Source organism: Cygnus atratus, chromosome 2, assembly GCF_013377495.2.
Source record: "Cygnus atratus isolate AKBS03 ecotype Queensland, Australia chromosome 2, CAtr_DNAZoo_HiC_assembly, whole genome shotgun sequence".
Classification (NCBI taxonomy): Eukaryota; Metazoa; Chordata; class Aves; order Anseriformes; family Anatidae; genus Cygnus; species Cygnus atratus.
In genome coordinates, this window is record NC_066363.1 from 17,452,456 (window position 1) to 17,473,651 (window position 21,196).

Here is a 21,196-nt window from a genome sequence, read left to right on the forward strand (position 1 = left end):
ATTTTCCTTCTTGAGTTACAGAACAATCTGCAAGGTGACAGAACTAGCACCACTTACACCAAGGTGTACAAAATACCACTAAGAATTCTCACCTGCAGATGAAATTAATTACTGTTGCCTCCTACAGTACAGAGCATGAGATGAGTTTGTGGTAAAGGAAGATAAGAGTGCCTGACCACATCAGTGGTTTGCAATTATGAGCTGTTTTCCAGTGGCTCCAGAAAACATGCCATCAGAATGTTCTAAAATCATGAGCTGAAGCTAAAAACTTCTCAATCATTATTAAAAATGTACTTCTATTTCTGATCTGCTTTTGGAGCATTTAGGAGTTAGGTTTTCTTTGGCGAGGGCTATGGATGCAAGTACCCAGATTTTCAGCATAAAGTCCCTATAAAGGAGTCAGGGTACGAGGCAGGGTTAGGAGCCAGGTTCACACTTTGTAAGAGTCTCAGAGTGAGCTGAGCTGCCCCATTACAGGGGCACGAGCTAGACACAAAACTCGTGCAGGCTGGGGAACGGCTCCTCAGCGCCCGTTCCATGGAACTCAACTCAACTGTGCAGCAGAGATGTCAGCAGCCATGGCTCCAAGCTCAACGCTGCATTACCTCACCGGGTAGCAGACTCCTGTTTCTGCTCCAGGACGGTGTGTATTGTAAAACCCAACGAACACAGACAGGGGCAATGCATGCACAGCGATTGCCTAAAAGCTTACACACCTTCACAGTACAAGCTGAAACTGGCAATGGGACAACAGAGAAGGAATCTTGTTTCGCAATTCCATTTTATCTCTGAGTGTACTGATCACGTTCTGCCAATGGCTAAAGGAGATGAAACTCCAGATGGAAAGGTGATGCAGGAACAGTCCATAAATTCTGGCTATGGGAACGTTTCTTCAGAAGCAAAGAGAACACAAAGCTGAAGAACACAAATGTCGGTTGCTTCTGTTCCTGAGGTTCATGGATTGTATTAAGATGAGATGAACAAGTCAAGGACTGCCTGGAGCTATACTATCTGTGTCTCCCTCAGAGATGTTACTGCTGGTAGCCTGTAGTACGAGTCCTGGTGTTAAGAACTCAAATTTTGATAAACTGTAGAGCACTCAGGGAAGAGCCACAAGAACCACCTCAGGTTTGGAAAACAACTTTAAAATGAGATTCCAGTTGCTTCATCCATTAAGCGTAAAGAAGAATTAAAAGGTGGCCTGGTTATAGCAATAAAGTGCCCATGGGCACATCAAGGCCTCTTTGTCAAGTAAATAAAGATCTAGAAAGATCCAATGGATGAAAGCTGAAGTTAGACAAATCCAAACTAAAAATCATGTACCATTTGTTTATTCATTTCAGCTCTGAATCACACAGATCAACGTCTTAGAAAAACTGGTGGAATGCGTGTTTTTCTAAGAAATGAATTCTGACTGACCCTGTGAACTGAATCAGAAACAGCTTGCAATTTGTGCTACAGAGGTCAAAAGAGATGATCAAAAAAAGGCTTACAGGAACTGCATATTTTATTTTTAAAAAGGGAAAAATGAAAGACAACACATCTCTTCTAAAGCCGTTAGCTAAGCATTAAAGTTCACAGGAACGTCACGTAAGATCCTAAAAACAACTGTAGTGATTTTAATGATCTTTTTCCTTGCTGCTGAAATCGAAATCTTCATTTACCAGTGCAGGGGACAAGAAAACGTACAGAACTGCCTAAAAGCCCTAATAGTGAAACCTCTGGGTTTATGAGAAAATGCAAATAACATCCCTGTTACCAATGGCAGCTCTGAGACAGGGTACCTCCTGGCAGAGCTGGCAGACTGAAGCCCTTGTGGGCATTATATTATTTACCATCCAATGGGCTAGGATTAGAGGGTGGTGATCAGTGGCTGTTTAAATCAGTCCTGTTTAACATCTCCATTCATGCGCTGGATGATGGGGCACAGTGTACCCTCAGCAAGTTTGCAGAAGACACAAAACTGGGAGGAGTGGCTGATGTGCCAGAGGGTCGTGCTGCTATCCGGAGGAACCTGGACAAATATCTCCTGGCTGGAGGAACGGGCGGACAGGAACCTCATGAAGCTCATGGAAAAGTGCAAAGTCCTGCACATGGGGAGGAACAGCCCCAGGCACCAGGACATGCTGGGGGCCACCCAGCTGGAAAGCAGCTTTGAGCAAAAGGTGGACACCAAGCTGGACAAGAATCAGCAACATGCCCTGCATGCAGAGAAGGCTGTTGTTGTCCTGGGCTGCATTAGGAGGAGTGTTGCCAGCAGGTCGAAGGGAGGTGATCCTTCCCTTCTACTTCACACTGCCATGGTAAGGCATGGACATATAGGAGAGAACCCCACAAAGATGATGAAGGGACTGGAGGAAAGGCTGAGGGAGCTGGGACTGTCAGCCTAGAGAAGAGAAGGCTCGCCAGATCTCATCAGTGTCTGTAAATATCTGAAGGGAGGGTGCAAAGACGACAGAGCCAGGCTCTTTTTAGTGGTGCCCAGTGCCAGGACAAGAGGCAACGGGCACTAACTGAAACACAGGAGGGTTCCATCCAAACATCAGGATACGCTTTTCACTGTCAGGGTGAAAGTGGCACAGGTTGCCCAGAGGGTGTGGAGCCTCCCTCCTTGGAGATACTCAGAAGCAGTCTAGACACAATCCTGCTCAAGGTGCTCTGGGTGGCCCTGCTTGAGCAGGGGCTGGACCAGATGATCTCCAGAGGTCTCTCCCAACCTCACCATTCTCTGATTCTGTGAGTTACCATACAAGAGATGACTAGAGCATTAAAACATTACAATTTAAGCTAATTCTAGTAAGATCTACACATATGCAGACTCTCTGCAGACTGACAGAAGAAAAAACTTGCAAGTAAATGGTAAGAGCACACAAAGTTGAAGTGAGGTGCGAGGTTTAAGTGTGTACCAACTTGACAACCTTGACTTGATATTCTGATGCTTAAAAAGTTGAGAAACAGGTAAGATGAGAGTACAACTGTTCTTCAGCTGAAGGAAGTGAAACGAGACATTACAAAAATACCAGAGCGAGTTGCTAGTAAATGTTAAATAATAGGTGACGGATGAGACTCTAACATATTTGACATTTTTTCTCATGGCACAAGGGAACTAAAGAGTCTAGGCAAGCAGTGAAAATGGCTCAGGAAGATATTGGAAGTGAGACGGTCAAAGAACGTCATGGAGATAACCTCCAAGTTATCCAGCCATAACTTCTCATGTATACTCACTGAAATTATTTATTCTACACCAGACTTCATGGGTTTAACCTAAGTTGCCTTTACTGAGCATACCACATTGAGAGTCAGATTAACCGATACTTACACTTACACTGGGAAGTTGTCAAGGGGGACAAAACTATACATGTCTCTTCCTAGAAGTCCCAGCTAATGCAAGGCACTCCTACTAGCTTCCAGCATTTCTTGTTGAGCATTTGTCTTGGGTTTGTGGGACTAAGACACACACCTTCCTATGATCACCATACCAAGGACTCAATGGTACAATCTGCTTTAGCCTTGTATCTTCAGAGCTATCAGTCACTGATACATAGAATGGAACATTAAGCAAGATGTCCTGAAGCAAAGAACTCAGGGAAACAGGATTTATCAAAGCAATGATCAGCAACCTCCCCGTTTTGATACCGACCTCATGTTTCAGATATACTGTCAAAGACACAGTGCAGGCACATACCCTTGCATTATTCTTATGCCTGAAGGCAGTTTTTAGGTCCTGTCTAAATAACATGATACACTTCACATTGGTCATCAATAGATGAGGTATAGTATATATGACCTACTGAATGCACATCTTTACCTTCGCTTTCTTTGAAGATATACATGCACCAACCACTGGGCAATAAATGGCCATACAACAGCAAAAGCTAAAATACCAGGAGAAATTTCAAAGGGCCACCATGATGGTTTCTAAGGAAAACAGAAGAAATTCCAGTCAGCAATCTGCATGCGCGTATAGAATACCACATGTGTACTTCACCAACACTTCAAGTGCTATAATAACAAGACAGAAAAAATTGGTAAGATCAAAAAAAGATTCACCCAGCAAATAATCTTTTCAGACAGATTATTTTTTATCTCCTAGTCAAGGAAAAGACTACATGAAAAGCACATACTAAGAAAGCTAGATGTAAAATATTCATCTCATCTTTTCTCACCATTCACACTCTTTTTTTTACAAAAAGAAACAAACGGTATTTTACCTTAGCAGAAGAGTCAGGCTGATAATTTGACTGCAGTGTTGCAGATCTTGCCTTTAAATACAAACAAGGAGTGGTAAGTGCCAAAAAGAAAAGTGCAGTTGTAATATTTCTGCTTCACAAAGTGAGAATATTTAGTTCTTCATCGTGTAAAGGCTTTGCAGCCTGTATATGCAACAGCTTGAGGAACAGTCCTTAATGCCTACAATCCTATCCTGAGAAAGGAAGTTTTCCCTTAACTTTGTTAAAGAGTAGAACCAGCCCCCATGCAACCCACCTTTTACCACTTGGTTTCCAACTTAAACTCTCATGCTTCCATTACACTTTATAGCATTTTTATCACATTTCTGGGAGCTAAAATATGAGTCAGTGTCACTGACTGAACCTCTCTACAGCTTTGCAAAGCCCCCTGCCCAAGTTGTCATCACAACTTCCCCATCTCTGCTTCAGGCCCAGCAGTTACAACCCAGAGGTGAAATCCCAGCAGCGTAATTTGCGTAATTCTTTACACAATGAGCTGTATAAAGGCAAAAGCCATTCTTTTAGTGTGCTCTGAGCTATAGGTACAGGCATGTCTAGCAGTGTAAGGAAAGCGATTACTCTTACAGGCAATACAGAGAACGAGAAATACCAGAAATGCTTCAAGCCTTTTCCCATATGCTACTGTGGTGCTTTCACAGAAACAAGTCAGCTTTCTAGGCCTTTCTTAATGAATGTGAGTGTGAACCAGAAGGTTCTTGACCCCGTTTCTACTCAGAAAGGGATAGCAAGCATGGCATGAACTGCTGGGGAAAAATCTTTTACTATTTCTTCATATGCTGCTTTGGTCCAAAAAAAAAAATTAGATCTGTATCCAGACATCAGATCCTTGAAGAGCTGTGATGGAGCAGAATCATGGTTTTAATAAATCCTTTCTCCCTGGCTGCCTTACATTTGGAGTATGTGCATCCCATAGGATATTGCTTGCACAGCTCTCTGGTTCTCAGGTAGCTCAAAATATTATCAGCAAACCAAAGAAAACCAAGTATTTTTGATTGTTGATTCAACTATATTCACAGCACATTCTATCCTCCCACTTACACTATTATGTGCACCACTATTTCCATTGAAGAAGGAAGAAAAAGAAACACTACATCAACAAGTATCTAAACTTGCGTAAGACTTCTTTTGCCTACCTTGTACACATGATGTGAAACTCCAAGAAAGTTGGATTACTTTGCAGGGGAAGAATGCTATGAAAAATCAGCCTGCTAACTGGATAATGGACTCAGAAGAAGTTCTGCCTGCAAATATTTACCAATCTGGAAAATTAAGATAATCTCACTTGCTCTGAAAATGCTTCACGATCTCCTGACAAAGACATATGGGATCGTGCATTACTAACATTAACCATGATCTATATAGTGACTGCATGACCTGTATTGATAACTACAGCTGAGATTAGTCGGATAACAGAAATCAGTAAAACAATATATGGTTAATTTCTAAGTTAAAATGCATATTTTTGTTTACAGTTTCAGGAGTCCTGAGTTGTGCTCCTGAGAGTAGGCACGAATAACAAATTTTAGGTTGAAACAAACTACAGAATGTAATCGAAATTTCTTTACAGTTTAAGAAAATATTGTTTGACATTTTAATCTGAAAGCATAAAAATATCCAAGGAAATTTAATAGAAATGTAATCAAAGAACTTCAATGAATACCTGCGATGCTGTAACCGCCTCCAGCATGTGCAGCCTCTGAAGGACATTCTGCATGTCTTCTTGCAGCCGCATCAGCACTACCGCTATCTGTTCATTGAGGCTACCCCTGGGTCCTCTGTCTGATCCCCAGCGCTCTCCATCCCCTCCGCTACCCATCTGTCCACCTTGAGAACCGTCGCCTAGCGGCTGAAGTCTGTGCCCTACGTTGAGAGGGAAAAAAACAGATACATAAACCACAGAATGGGCTACCACCTCTATTGAAATGTTTTTTTGAATGGTTGTTTAATTTTCTTCCATCCAAACTGAGTTCAAAAGCACTGGGAGGTTACCGCAACGTCCTTTGAAAAGTTTCCCTACAGCCTCAGTGTAACAGCATCATTCATTCAACAGCACCAACATTTAGCAAAAACCTATTAACTCACATCCCATTAAGAAAACAAAAGAAAAAATCTGAAAAGAAAATGAGATCTGCCTTATTATAAAAGGTAGATATGTTTTAAGTTTTGGACAGTCTCCAGTTGGAATACAAAGAACACTGAAACAGAGTGATACCTTTTGACACCTTTCCACGATGCTCCCTGGTTTCAAATGAGACATCGTAGAGGTATAAATGTACACGCGTTTAAAAAATATATATAACTTGCAAATAAACTCTTCTCATGCATAGATGGGTTTTGAAGACTACACTTTTAAGAAGGACAGGTACTGTAAACAGCAGCTGGATTTCAAGGTAAGCCAAAACAGAAGCAGCCGATACGCTTATTCAAGATCTCCGTAACACAATAAAATCCTTTTGTAAAGCTTATTATGAATGAAATAAATACTTCGAACACAAAACTGATTGCTACCCACTGGAATCAGGATTTTATTACCTATTTTTACCATGAAGGACAGAGGCACTGTATAGTATGACTGTCTCACTGGATTATATTGACCAGTGCTTCTTAGGCACCCATGATGTATGGCAGCGATGAAAACAAATAGGAAAAAATAAAGGTGTGTGCACAGTACCTCTACCCCTTCTGACACCATAGAAATCCGCTTTTTCTCCACTTTTCTTCTCTTTGTGAGGGCCCCCGTTAGTGGCTTGGCCATCTTCTCCTCCACACTTGACTTCACCTTCTTCTTGAACTGCTCCTTCTACATTATTTCCAAGCTGGAGATTCCCAGAAGTCATGCAAACATGCCTTGGAAGATCCGTATTTTCTAACAGAACACTGTGATCTACATCCAAGAAATGGGATGAACGCTTTAAAGATCCTTTCGTTGATGTGATGATCTCCAAGGGCTACAAATTAACATTAGCAAGTAATTAAATTCTGTAAAATATAACAGTTTACTAATAAAGAGACAATCTCTCTTCTTTCTCTTTAAGAAAATAGTTTGCTCTGCATTAAGGCTTTTAACAGGAGCAGTTGTTTTGCTATAGGATGTGCTTGCATTGTCTAAATGTCCTTTTCAGATTGAAAAGATTGGATATTCATTTGAGGCAAATATTCTCAAAACAGTGATAACACTTGGAATTATTTTAGACATTTTCAACATACAGTAATTCTCAGTAGTCACTAAAATCAAACCTTTAGAAGACCTCAGAATGTTCCATATTCCCTTGAGGCTTTGCCTCCCAGACTGTGAAGAGGTATCCTAACTCAGAGTGGTGAGCCACGCTGCCAAAGTCACACACTATTAGCAACGTTGAGCAGGCAGTATTTACACTTACTGCAAAGAAATCACAGCATTTATTATGAACCTATTCAAAACTGCTTGACAACTCCCTGTCCTTTTCACAAAAAAAGATATAGTATTCTACCAACTTTCTTCCTCAAAATCTGTGGTACTGCAGAAAGACAAAAACAGATGACACATTGATCAGGTCACAATTACATGTTCTGCAACAGGACTGTCTTAAGGTGGTACAAGCACCCCTTCTTCAGTGAAAGGACAAGCGTTAGCACAACTACATGTTGAAGCAGACTGGGGACTTCAGCTAGCTGAAAAATAACTCCAGGAAAAAGCCAAAATAGCAAAAAGGAGGGGAAAAGAAACTGCTGCCAAAATCCTGTTTGTCAAGTAGCAGTTCATAAGCTTATATCACCAGAACTGAAGACAGAGTGTTTGCTACATCTTTTGCAATAAAAAGCTGTATTCGTTTTTTCAGTGAACCTTTTTTTTAGTTTGAATGACTCCATCTGTAGTTCTTCTTCTATATTTATTTACATCTACCCGACTGTTTGTTAATTCGTTTGCAACTAGAACTTTTCTCATTCAAGTTGGGAAATTCTGACACATACCCACCAACTTCAATTAAAGAGTCTCAAACAAGCTCAAACAACACACAAGAGAATTGGGAAATCACCTACATAAAAGACAGCTTGCAGCACTTCTACCAAATCACCCTTTGTCAATATGCTTCATTGTTGGGTAAAATTTTGATTTGCTAAAAGGAACTCTCTAGATCCTCAGGAAAAAGATGGACAAGAAAACGATGCAATACTGCAGTGCTTGCAGGTCTTTCTGATCCCATGCATCATTCACGTATCCCTCCCCAGAACCAGCAAACTAGGTGTTTGAGCACAAAGTCCATGCTTAAACTGGACAGGAAGCATGCTTAAACTTCATAGGAAGGTGATCCAAATCAGGAATTCATCTAAGACCACGGTTAATACAATGAACAGTTCAGTGAAAACTAAGCCAGTGCAGTTGGTGCCAAGCTTTTATATGAAAATCAAAGTTGTATATTATGGCTGAAGGCAGTACAAGAGCACCTGGAACTCATCATCTCCCACTTCTCTAGACCTAGGTCACTTTCTGCTACTGGCCTACAGGCCACCTGCTTAGACTTACTCTTTACTTATTCTAAGAAACAAATGCAGGATTTATCAGGCCAGAAAAAAAAAAAAGAGAACAAAACCCCATACAATTACAAAGATACTTCCTGGTTCTGAGGGATAGCAGGATTCCAATCCCTACATATGTAATGAGACACAAAATTGATTGTGGACACAACCCTTACTTTCTTTGTACTGTTGTTTTTGACAGTTTTTTCTTTGAAGTATTGTTTTTATTACCTTCCCCTCACAAAAATTCACAAAGGGAAAAATTTTGAAGCTTTTAATCAGTAGTAACCACATTGCAAAAGATCAACAAAAACAACAAAAAATGACAGTCCAAATAAGAGAAAAGTATGCGTGAGTTATTTCATTCACCTCTGTACACATCCAAGTTCACCTGACAGCTAGAAACCTACTTTAAAATAGCCATACCACCTTCAAAATATGCCTAGGGATACTAAGCCCTTACCTCTTCTAGTCCAAGTTGTTCCATAGAGTCACAATAAACTTCACTGTCTGAATCACTGGTTAAGTGCTGAGTTCCTGAGACCTCTTCAGTATTCTCCTCATTTCCACCTGTATGTAAAGGAGGTAAGTACACTTGCTTTGTAAATGTGAGCCAATCCCGGCAGAGTAAAGCAATGAGTTATGATATCTAGGCAAACTTCAACTCATTCCTCTTTCATCTGCTTTTGTCATCTTGAAGTCAGATTAAGAATAAAGATGTTACATTAATATAGGAATTATACAAACCTTTTGCTAACGGGAAAACCAAACATCATACTTATTTCCATGTTATATATTGAAAATTTTAACTTTAGTTTGGTCATTCTACTCTCCTTCCTAATCTCAATATAAAGCAGTTTTGCCCAAAGTTATCAATTGGTTTTAGAGTGATAGATTCACACATCAGTTTCAACTGGCATTTATAATATGTTCAGCCTTTGGGAATGACAAATACTATTATTAGTGATTTTCATTTCATTACAGATTAGATTTCAAATGCCAATAGTCTTTTACATAGATAGCACAATGATTTCAAAATAAAATAATTGTATTTCTGTATGTTTGAGCCTCTCTCTCTCTGTGAATTCACCTCTCTTCTGTAAAAGATCTTCAAAGACAGCCTTATTTAAACTGCTATTAAATTTGATTAATTTTTAATATTCTTTCTTCAAGTTTGTGCAACTGAAAGACACCCCTGCTAGTCTCTGAATCCCAGGATTAAGCACGCAAGAGAAGAAATGTTTTCCAAGAAAAACATATGCAAATTAAAACACAGTCTCGCAAGGAAAATACCTTGGTGAGCATTGTTATTAGCTATTTCCAGGCTTGGCTCTGTTTTCTTTATTTCTTCCTCTGTGTTCAAGCCATTCAGGGCAGATTTGGTCTGGATGCCATTCTGCAGATCCGGAATAAAGCCATCCTTGTAACAGCCATTAGCAACAATACTTTCCAAATCCTTTGCAGCTGCTGATTCTGTTTTCACACTCTTATAATCTGTAAAAGAACAGGAAAAGCTTGCAAATAGAAAGCAAGGTACATAATAGCTCAAAACATATTCCTTAAAGTCACTAACTTTCTGACAGACTAAATGCATAATGTACACACAGAACAAAATATGACAACGCCCCTAGATTCACATTCTCCGGGACTGTTCTGTTCAAAACATACTAATATAAAATTTTAATTTGCATAAACAGAAGATGACATTTAAAACACAAGTAAGATAATCCACTGTAGGTCCCTCTGATAAATTAAATAATTATCCTAATGTCCCTGGAGGAAAAAAAAAAAGCTGCTTAGAACTTTAAACGTGTAATTTCATTTGGCTTTCACTTGACATTGGTACTTCTCAAAACTCTTTAAGAACCCCCTAAACAAATGTCATTGCAAGTTCTGTTTTATTTTCTCTGAAGAGAAGAAATGTGATTTTCAATTCTACTGTAACAGCCCATGTAGCCATTCACAGCTCTTACATACAACACTCGCAACAAAAAGGAAAACAATAGAGGGTATCCTTTCAGCTTTTACAAAACACACTAACATACCTTGGTAGCCGAGTCAAAAAATATATGGCATAGCTCACAAATTTGTCCTAGTTCTTGATCTCATAACACAGGTTGAGATGTTGCCATTTCTTACACATGCATTTACAGTTATTTGCATAAAATTCTCTTAAAGAAGTACAGTGAGAAGTAGAGTTCATGATCCTTTGGCATTTTCTAACACTTACATATTTAAAAAAAACTTTGGAAGAATCACAGAATAGTTGAGGTTAGAAGGGACCTCCGGAGGCCATCTGGTCCAACCCCCTGCTCAGGGCCACCTAGAGCAAGTTGCCCAGGACCGTGTCCAAGTGGCTTTTGAAGATCTCCAAAGAGGGAGACTCCACAGCCTCTCTGGGCAACCTGTGCCAGTACTCAGCCACCTCCACAGTAAAGAAGCACTTCCTGAAGTTTCCAAGAACCATCTGGTCCAAGTGCAGAAAACGTACCCTTCACATTTTGCTGGAGTTCTTTTTCTTCCTCTTCACGAAGCCCTTCTTCTTCTGATTCTGCTCCACTATCGCTACTTTCAGCTTTGCCATTCACAGCCTTTATATTTGGAGTGGAATTCATGACGTTACTAAGGTCTAAGAAAACATTCAAAGAGAAAAAAATACATATTTTAAAAGAAACAAACATATAGCCTCCCCTGCCCCCACCCCGCCCAAAAAATCAGGTAATTGTTCTACAAAAGCATTTCCACATTAGAAGATGTACCAAATAATGCCAGCTTTATTTCTGTAAGCTCTTCCTTAATTGTTTTAATGTTTCTCCTTTGTGGCTCACCACAGAATGCGTGACTACTAATGAACAATTCTGAGGAAGCCTACTGGAAACAGACAGCAAGTTACTTTCACTAAAGGCCTCACACCAAGACGTTTATCTGTATTTATGGCACAAATATGGTATAGCCGCAATAACATTTTACCTAGGACTGTGATGGACATTTTCATTTAAATCTAGAAGTCAACATTTTATGGAAGTTCCCTATTGGGCCGAAATGCTTCAAAATTACTCTCAGTGCAAAGGCAAATGTTGAAACATTCTGTTCAGTTCTGTGAGCAACAGGATCCTGTGGAAGGGAAATATAACATCCCATTCATCTTCGCCCCCAGTGATTTAAGCAAACACAAAATGTGGTAATAAAGTTTATAGAGATCTTTATCTAGCAAAGCATGCATGGAAATAAGTGCACTGATTTCAGTGAAAAAAGATGATGAAATAAATCAGAGGGCTGGAGCACCTCTCCTACGCAGAAAGGCTGAGAGAGCTGGGGATGCTCAGCCTGGAGAAGAGAAGGCTCTGGGGAGACCTTAGAGCTGCCTTCCACTACTTAAAGGGGGTTTATAAACAAGATGGAGAGCAACTTTTTCTCGGGCAGATAATGACAGGACAAGGCAGAATGGTTTTAAACTAAAAGATGGGAGATTTAGATTAGATGTCAGGAGGAAATTCTTCACTCAGAGGATGGTGAGGCACTGGCACAGGCTGCCCAGAGAAGCTGTGGATGCCCCATCCCTGGAGGTGCTCAAGGCCAGGCTGGATGGGGCTTTGGGCAACCTGGTCTGGTGGGAGGTGTCCATGCCCATGGCAGGGGGTTGGGACTGGATGGGCTTTCAGGTCCCTTCCAACCCAAAACATTCTGTGATTCTTTGAAATATGCGGCTCGTGTTTGCTTCTCTAATTACACACGTATCTAAAAAAGCAAATCTTGATGAAGTAACTGCTAAGGCCTTGTTTTCCATCTCTGTGATCACTCCAAGGATCACAAACAATTTACTCGCTGTACAACGTACTGCAAGGTAAAGATTCCTCCAGAAAAAAAAAAAAAAGAATTTAAGGGACATTTCTACCACCTTCTGAAAAAAAATACAGCTAAATACATACTGATGATTTAAGCCTCGTACATTAGCAAAGAGCAATTAAAGTACAAAGCGGACACAGTTAGGAGACACACATTTTACACGTTGACCACAAGGCCAGATTCTGCCTGTTTTAATTGTTACCGTAGCACTCCATTTGCATAATTTTTACATTCCCTTGTCAGAACCTTGAAAGATTAATTCTTACGTTTAGGCTTAACATCAAACGGCAAAATAACACCCAATTATACTGGAGCTGCCCAACCAGCTCTGCTACTTTCCTTGCTGTATGGTAATTTAGGGCTAAGGGTTTTCTACTTGAATCTCGCCATGAAGAAGCAGGCTGCCTTCCCACGTTCCTCTAGTTTCAAAGCTTAGCCATACTGCTTAAAAAAAAAGGCAAAATAACTTTACTTTTTATCCAAACATGAGTATGTTAAATATCCTGTTCACCTTAGTCTTACTGTGAATTAAGGCTTCTGGGGGGCACCCTGCATCCCTGTTTTGGATTGATTTAATCCAACTTTTATCTGAAGACTAAAAAATAAGTTTATTTGTCGTGAAAAAAGAGCTAGAAAAGCTATTGCCTATTTTGTAGACTGCAAGAATATACGGTCATTTTCTCCTCACTGCAGAGAACATTTGCAAGAAAATGAGTTTCACAGAAGGAAAATCCCAACATATTTACAGTTTGTTTTTCATAAATGTTTCTCTTCTTGTGAAATTCAGTTCTAGAGGTGTTTTTGTGAGAAGAAACAGTGGGAGAAGGATAATGCAACAGTTATGTCCTTTGAAGCACGAAGAGCAAGCAGAGCCCCAGCCCCCTTGCAATGTGAAGCAGGCATCACCTTTCCCTTTGAAATACAAAGGGGTGGAGGCTAAGACATCCAAGTGCCTTACCCAGCCGTGGGAGTAAACGGGAAAGACAAGACTTGGAGACACATTTAGCTGTAAAGGCAGGCAACTAAAACTGTAAACCTCCTTACCCTACTAGAGATATTGTAAAAAGCCCCAACCATGTCATAAACATATTTTGTAAGATTTACTTTTTTTCTTTTTGAAGATGTCTTTGAACATTCAAACACATTTTCTCTGTACTCAATCTCAGCAAGGAGATTATTCACTTGGGAAAACTTCCGAGTGATGCATTGCACATATTTAAATAAAGAAGTGGAGAAAAGTATTGGGAATAATGGTAGCATGCCATGAACACCCAAATATCTGAAACCCATCAGGATCACACTTCTCCTACACAGTCATTCGTAGCAACAGTGCTCCTTAAGGAGACATGGCTTTGCTGCTGGCTCTGAAGAACACAGGGCATTGTACAGTCATGGCGATGCTGAAATACTGTCCTTGATCTTGCATTTCTCCCCAGGAATACAAAATATTTTTCCTATCCTCACGACGTCCATCCCCAAATGTTTCTACTGCACAAAACCAGCACCGTTTGCTGCGCTCCCCCTGTTACTCCAAGTACCTGCTGTGAAGCCAGCAGTGATGACTAACACAGGGTGATAGCATCAAAGCCTAATGTGAGCCAACTAGCAGTGACTTCTCCAGTCCTTGGTAGTAGGTTAATAGCTGCTCCCTAGGGAACGTGTCTTTTAATGTGAATACTAAGATTCAAGCGAGCTTTTAAATTTTTGTGCTATTTTTATTACCCTGTTCAGCACAACACAGTATGCTCACACAAGTCATGCAGACTTTCATTCTGTGTAAATACCAGTGACCAGGACGGATGCAATAGCGGATGAAACATATAAAACATTCAGTGATGAAAGCATATGCTGGTATTTTAATGATTACTATGTGCATCTGTAAAATGGCGTATCTTTACTATCAGCTTGATAGCAGCAAAATCTGCCACCAAAAGATTATTTACATGAGCTATACTTGTAACAACTTATTTAGGGACCACTTTGCACTGCTATGTTTGTGTCAGTTCCACCTGTGTCAAAATTTGTGTCAAGTCCCCCTGAGACCTGCATGTACATATGCTATACTAAGTCATTTTGATAACCAAGTAACTAGAATTGCTTTCTTGCCATCAGAACCTTTCGTGCTTGTCACTGATTGAGGTAGGCTCCCGGCTTCAATCCCAAGTTTACACAAGTAGGTTTTGCCATTTCCCCTTCACTTAGTTACGTAAATCTCCACCTTCTTTTTGAAACTGATGTATCCTCATACTGTATTACTGCAAGGGGTGATCGCTTGCCATGGGGAAGGAGTACATGCCAGGGTTCATTTATGTTTTAGAAACCCTCCTGCTATTTGTCCTTTCATTCTGTCTCTCCAGCCAAAAAGTCTTCGAACAGTACAAATCAGGAACTACTGACTTGACATCAGAACGGAGGTTATAAGTAGTATTTCAACACGCGGTTCAATATACCAGAGCACAGATATACATCTTTGCTCGGCTACAGCTGCAATGTTTGACATAGCCCATGCTCAGCCTGGATCCCTATGCAAGACTCCACCACCTTCAGGTTTGGGTTCGCTTAAATAACACATTTTAAAATAAATAATGGATATCTGCTAGCCCTGCTTATCTTGACTAAGAAGCACTCAGATGAGCAGTTCAGAGGATAGACTGCTGAGAGTGATGTCTTCTGAAAGTTTCATTTGTTGGTTTGTTTTTTTCCTCCCTGAGGGGAAACAGAAAGGGCAGGGGGTACATGCAAGCATCTGGGAGCAGTAAGTTCTTCACCTAGAAGAGTTTTATACCCCTCATTTCCTTCCATTCTTTCTAGTATACCACACTACAAAGAAATTTGCAGGGGCCCAGGGTACTCTATAACATCTGTTCTACAACACACAAATGAGCTGCCATCACAAATAAAGAGATTTTAGAAGGGCACACCAAAAAACAGACAGAACAATATAAAATCCCTTAGGTTAACTACCATTGTTTTATCACTTTTAATTTTAAATGCATTAAGTTCTTTGAAAAAAGTATTCCCTAAGCACAGAGATCTTGGCAATCAGATTTTCTTCTATATATTATTCCTTTTATTTAGTCTTCCTGAACTTTACTATAACAGGGAAAAAAGACTCTCCTTTTTCTTTTTAATATTTTCCAGAAGACTACAGCCATGTTTTTTCCACATTTCTCTCTCTGCTTATATGCTTCTCAAGCTGTTACATGCAAATAGATGCCACTTTATTTCAAAAGACAAAGTAATCAGCAATAGTCATGTCTTTATTCACAATTTATAAACAGCAAAACAATAATTTGTGGATAAGAACAAGCATGAAGAGCAGCTTCTTGGACATTAATATTAACTTGCAAGAATGGCATTTGGGGTTACTGACTTAGTCATCCTGGACCTTTGAACTTTTTTTTCTGTTCAATATCAACAGAGATCATCTCCATTCTTATCACTGGTAGCTATTCCCCTGAAAATTCAGAACATCTTCCACATAAAAATAAGGCTGAGGTTTTTTGGATTGACTTGGATATGTTTCTCTTCTCCCCGCTACCCCAAGACTTCTGCCAGTAGAGACAACCTGCCTGGGATTTCCTGAAAGAGATTAGCCCAGCGAGAACAGCAGCTGACCCGCAGGCATTCCCAGCACCAGCAGGTAGTTCCACATAGGCCACCAGACAGCCAGAACACAAGGCCACCAAGCACACGCGGATCAGTTACATGGTGTCTGTGCAGCGAGACCAGTGGATCCAGGCCAACTTACAGTCAACACCTTAGCAAATGATCACGTGTAAGAATGAACATGAAGAACAGCTGCTTCGTAAGTATTTATAGCAACTCGCAAGAGCCATAAGATCATTCCAGGATCCAGGATGTCTCCATGTCTGGTACTACCTCCCTCAGGAAAAATGAGCAGGGCTTGCTACATTCTCTTCTGTGTGGAAGAGATACAGTCAATATGTGGAACTTGTACTTTGTGTGGAAAGTAAAGAGGAGTTCTATGTACTGGTGTGGTAATATATACAAGTACACAGTTCCTGCCCCAGGAACTGCAACAAAACATGAGCATCACAAAGTCAAAACCCACCTAAAAGAAACTGAGTTACGCTTGAAAGCAACAGAAAAACAAATTGCTGGGTCACCTATAGTCCAGAAACTCTGGTCAATAGTAACGTAGCCTTAATCAAAAATTGTTCTGTCTTGTACAAGAAAAAACAAACAGGAAATAAAATTAAGATTATATGCCCCTGGAAACTACTCCAACCCTACCAACTGAACAGCTTTTTACAGTGCCTCATAGATAACACAGACGGCTTTTCCATGCATCTTTGAGACTATGATTAAAGTCATTATTTTTCCAACAGCAAAGTTATGCATAGAACACTAACGCATTCCCTATCGGCACTTTTCTGTGAACAATCAAGATATGACTACCTACACCTGGTATTTACCAGCCTTCCAAACCTCTGGCTACGTTTTCTTCTTTGTAGAACACAGCTGTGAGAAATCTAGACCTTCACTCTCATCACACGATTTTAACTGTAAGTCAGATATCTATAATGTGAGACACCAACATTTTACAGAAAGTGGTTACATCTACTAGGTTTTTTGTTGTTGTTGTTGTTGTTGTTTTTATTGACAGAACCTGAAGAGCTTTTGACAACTCCTTTTCTCTTTTGCAGTGAGCTGGTCTGAATAGAGGAAAGAGTACAGATCCAACAACCAATTACGCATGAAGACTACTACACCGTTGACTCAACCCAGCATGAAACAGAATACAGCCAGGTATGTCTCTGTGTAAGACAATTTCTCTCATCTATCTCTACTTTAAAAGAAAAAAAAAGTTTTATTTTTACATTTTAACATTTGAACATTCTGCTGCTCACCCAGTGCTGATGTGTAATCTCTACTGCTTTGTGTAGGAGTGAAGCTCTTGATATAGTCAAGGTTTTATCTATACTTATGTTCTGCTGTAGTTTCCAACTTTGCTAGAGAGCACGGGCATAAAACTATCAGCGTGAAGTCAAACCACAAAGTAGGCCCAGATTTGGATTGTAAAGCCTGAAGTATTATTGCAACAGGACAAGCTGCTACTTGTTGGGACTCTCTTCACTGACTTTGGCAGTTTCTAGCCCAGCCCTTAATCCTGCAATAATCCCATCCTGGAACACAACAGAGAATATTCTAGATGCTTCTGAGACTATTAAACTAATGAGATAGCAACAACAATATTTGTAAAATAAGATTCACGCTAGCCTCCCTGAACATGAACTGTAACCTTCACAGAGTGGTTAAGGTTGGCTGGAGGTCATCTAGTCCAAACCACCTGCTCAAGCAGGGCCACCTACATACAGCAGGTTGTCCAGGTCCACGTCCAGGCAGCTTCTGAATGTCTCCAAAGAGGGAGACTCCACAACCTCTCTGGGCAACCTGAGCAAAAGCTTTGTCACCTGCACAGTAAAGAAGTGCTTACCGATATTTAGTTGGAACCTGGATTATAGCTGTTAGGATATCAAAGGAAACTGGAAGAGGAGAGAAAGATTAAAGCTCAGAACTGAGCTTATAAAGCAGGGTGTTTCACATGAAACCCACACACAAGCAGAAAACCATACCACCAAATGCTTTGATACAAAGCAAAGATGTTGAAAAAGAGATGAAAAGCTCTTTGAATATGAGTAGTTTCTCTTTTCAAATAGCTGCATTTTCTCAATCTGTAGAAGTACAGTTGGAAAATATACTGCATTTAGAGCTAGAGTAAGTGTTTCCAACAAGAAGTAATAATTTAGAACAGACTTTTTTTTTTTAAGTGCCACCCTCCCTCCACCCCCAAGCTTACCTATATCCTGCAGTAACTATTGCCTTTAAAACAGAAGTGCTGGAACGTACTTGCTTGTCCTAGAAGAATGCAGACCTCAGTGAATATTTAAAAAAAAAAAAACTAGCTCATGTCCAAGCAAATTCTATCTGCCTGCGAAACAAACTAACTTCTGCCACTCACACAAGCTACTACTGAAGTGGTGCCTTGTATGGGCTCCGAGCACAAAATACTGCTCTGCAATCAGCACTGCCCAAAACCAGCATATGTGGCAGTACAAGTAGGAGTCCCCTTGCTTCATCAGGGTTTCATCTGGTGGAGTCGCAATACAGCTGGGAACAAAGGTCTCAGGAGAGAAACACTCAGGATGACAAAAGTTAGAAGTATTATGATGCTGAAACTTTCCTGTCTCTACGGTGCATAACTTGACATTACTGAAGGCACCTTCCAGTCTTCAGAAAGGTTTACAAAGAGTAGTACTGCTCAGCATAAGGGCAGAAGGTTTTTATTTAGTAGGATTTTAAAAACAGACAAATGCCTTGGTCACAAAATGGAAAGAGTACACAGGAAAATTCTACTGAAGAACTTGTGAACAAATTCCAGATAGTTCACGCAGCTGTTGAGATGCCTTAGTGCTGGCTTGTCAGGTAGGGCTTTTCCTTGTCCCCTTTGGATTTACTCACATTCAGAATGAAGACAACACACACTCTCAAGGAAACATTTGGAAGGATGAGGTGACTTTGAAACTTTTGACGTTTTTCACCCAGTATCAGATGGTTACTGTGCCAATTCTAGCCCACCTTTGGCTTCTTCAGGTGTAACATAACAAGAAAACTGGAATGTCTGTTCAGAAAGTTTCAAATTCATAACTGTATTTTGAAGCTTCCTAGACTTTTTTTAGACATCAGATTTCTTGTTTATTTATTAGCAAGTGCAACAATTTAAAGGATCGCTCTTCTAAAGCAGCAATATCCCAGCTAGGTACAATGACCTGTCCCCACCTTTCCCAGTACACCTCCCTCTACTCTTCCAGCAACTGCAAACAAAAGGGTCCTTTCTGTAATACTGCAGTTATCTCTCTTCTGCAGCCCTAAGACAACAGAATTCTTCAAGAACTCTCTCTTAACTTGTGGCAGAATGAGATGATGCATCTTCAAGTTGTGTGGATGAAGCCATACATTTAATATGAGCATTATAAAAGGCTGTTCACTTGGTAGGGTTGGAGTAGGTTCCAGGGATATATAATTTTAGTTTTATTTCCTGTTTATTTTTTCTTGTACAGGGCAAAACGATTTTTGATTAAGGCCACACTGATGAAGCTACACATGCCAGATTTAGTGCAATGCTGTCAGAAGAGGTAAAAGTTGAAATCTGATATTCTATTAGTGTTATTTACACTGCCTTATGCTTAAGTTGAATCTTTAAACTATTCTGATTTCAATAATGGATTTAGGACACTTGTCTTTTAACTTCCGTGATTCTCTGTTTGCCTAGATAAAGTCACTTACTTTTTTTTTAAAAAAAAAAAAAGCTGCTGCTTTTGACACTGCCTTAGACACCAAGTATAAGTAAATCCTTATTACACAGATCACTGACCTTAATCTACTGATACTCTTACAATCTTGCCTATCAATCCAGCTGTCAGGCAAGCTTGTTAAACCACAAACATGAAGTATGCACAATTTTAGTTGAGAAAGAACTCATACAGCTTTCAAAATGGCCATTTAAAAACCTCAACCACTACCTTTCCTCAAAATAAATGAAAAACTATTTCTCTCCCTCTGAAACTCAATGCCAAAAGCAAAATCAAGATTGTGTTTGCTTAAGATGGGGAAAAGAGCCATATACAACAGGCAACTTAACCAGTGATTGCTACTTCTTCAATACATTAACCAAATTCATTTGTGCAATGGTTTGTTCTTTAAAACAGTTACAAGTTTTGATCCCACGCATTTCAACAGTTTTATCTGAAATTAAAGCAGTTTTAAACAGCCAAGTCCTACATTACAACCTTATGAAGATACTACCTGTAACATAACTATTATTATCAAAACATTTTCATCAATAGCATTGCTAAAACAAAAAAAAATCATCACCTTGATTTTTATGCAGCTATGACACCACTAGGTTTGCCACCTGTCAGAGATGTAAAATGTATAAATAAGTGTTTCCTTTGTAACCTTAAGTCTCAGAAAGCTTAATTTGAAAGTTTCCCAAACCTATATTTTGAAGGTATCAGAGAAACCATAATTGCTAAATCCATGGTTTTGACTACAGAGTTATTTATTTAAAAATTCAGATCAGATGACAGAGTTGGATTACCAGCATCAGCATATAGTTTAACAATAGTTCACAGCTACACCTTTTACACATTTTAAACAGTTGTTCCTTTTATTAACGGAAAGGCAGAAACTAGATTTGGCAAGGGAAGGGGCATTTTAAATACTCCCCTTTCTTCAGGAACAGTTTTCCTTCAGCATCTCAGGAAGCACATAGATAAGGATTAAGCATTCGGCTTCCTGGGTCTAACTTTGTTTTGTACCTCAGAATAAAAATAATAAAAAAACAGCCTCATGAGGTGGCAAACCTAGAAGTTACAAGCATTAGCAGGGCATTACTATAGCAACCAAAACAATGGAAGAGATGGACTTATACGTAATCTGTTATTCCTACCTTCCAAGTATTTAGAGACTTTCTCCATTCGAACTGCCATACGGAGAAGAGAGTGAACAGAAAGATGCAACATTTAGCTTTAAAATCATTTACAGAAAACAACCCCCCCACACAATCCAGACCTGTG

At 39.8% G+C, this 21,196-nt stretch overlaps 1 protein-coding gene across 4 annotated transcripts in view; it reads right to left on the reverse strand.

Moving 5' to 3' along the window:
* The window catches only part of ACBD5 (acyl-CoA binding domain containing 5), a 30,368-nt gene that overhangs the window by 2,142 nt on the left and 7,030 nt on the right, over positions 1–21,196 (reverse strand). For 2 of the 4 annotated variants that reach the window (XM_035545312.2, XM_050708823.1), the window contains 8 exons: positions 21,070–21,102; positions 11,239–11,376; positions 10,041–10,241; positions 9,211–9,317; positions 6,922–7,198; positions 5,911–6,110; positions 4,212–4,262; positions 3,809–3,918 (listed from right to left, as the gene is read on the reverse strand). In XM_035545312.2, the coding sequence (XP_035401205.1) occupies positions 3,809–3,918; positions 4,212–4,262; positions 5,911–6,110; positions 6,922–7,198; positions 9,211–9,317; positions 10,041–10,241; positions 11,239–11,376; positions 21,070–21,102 (1,117 nt within the window). The remainder of the gene's footprint in view (positions 1–3,808; positions 3,919–4,211; positions 4,263–5,910; positions 6,111–6,921; positions 7,199–9,210; positions 9,318–10,040; positions 10,242–11,238; positions 11,377–21,069; positions 21,103–21,196) is intronic. The other 2 variants (XM_035545313.2, XM_035545314.2) reach the window with 1 other exon arrangement.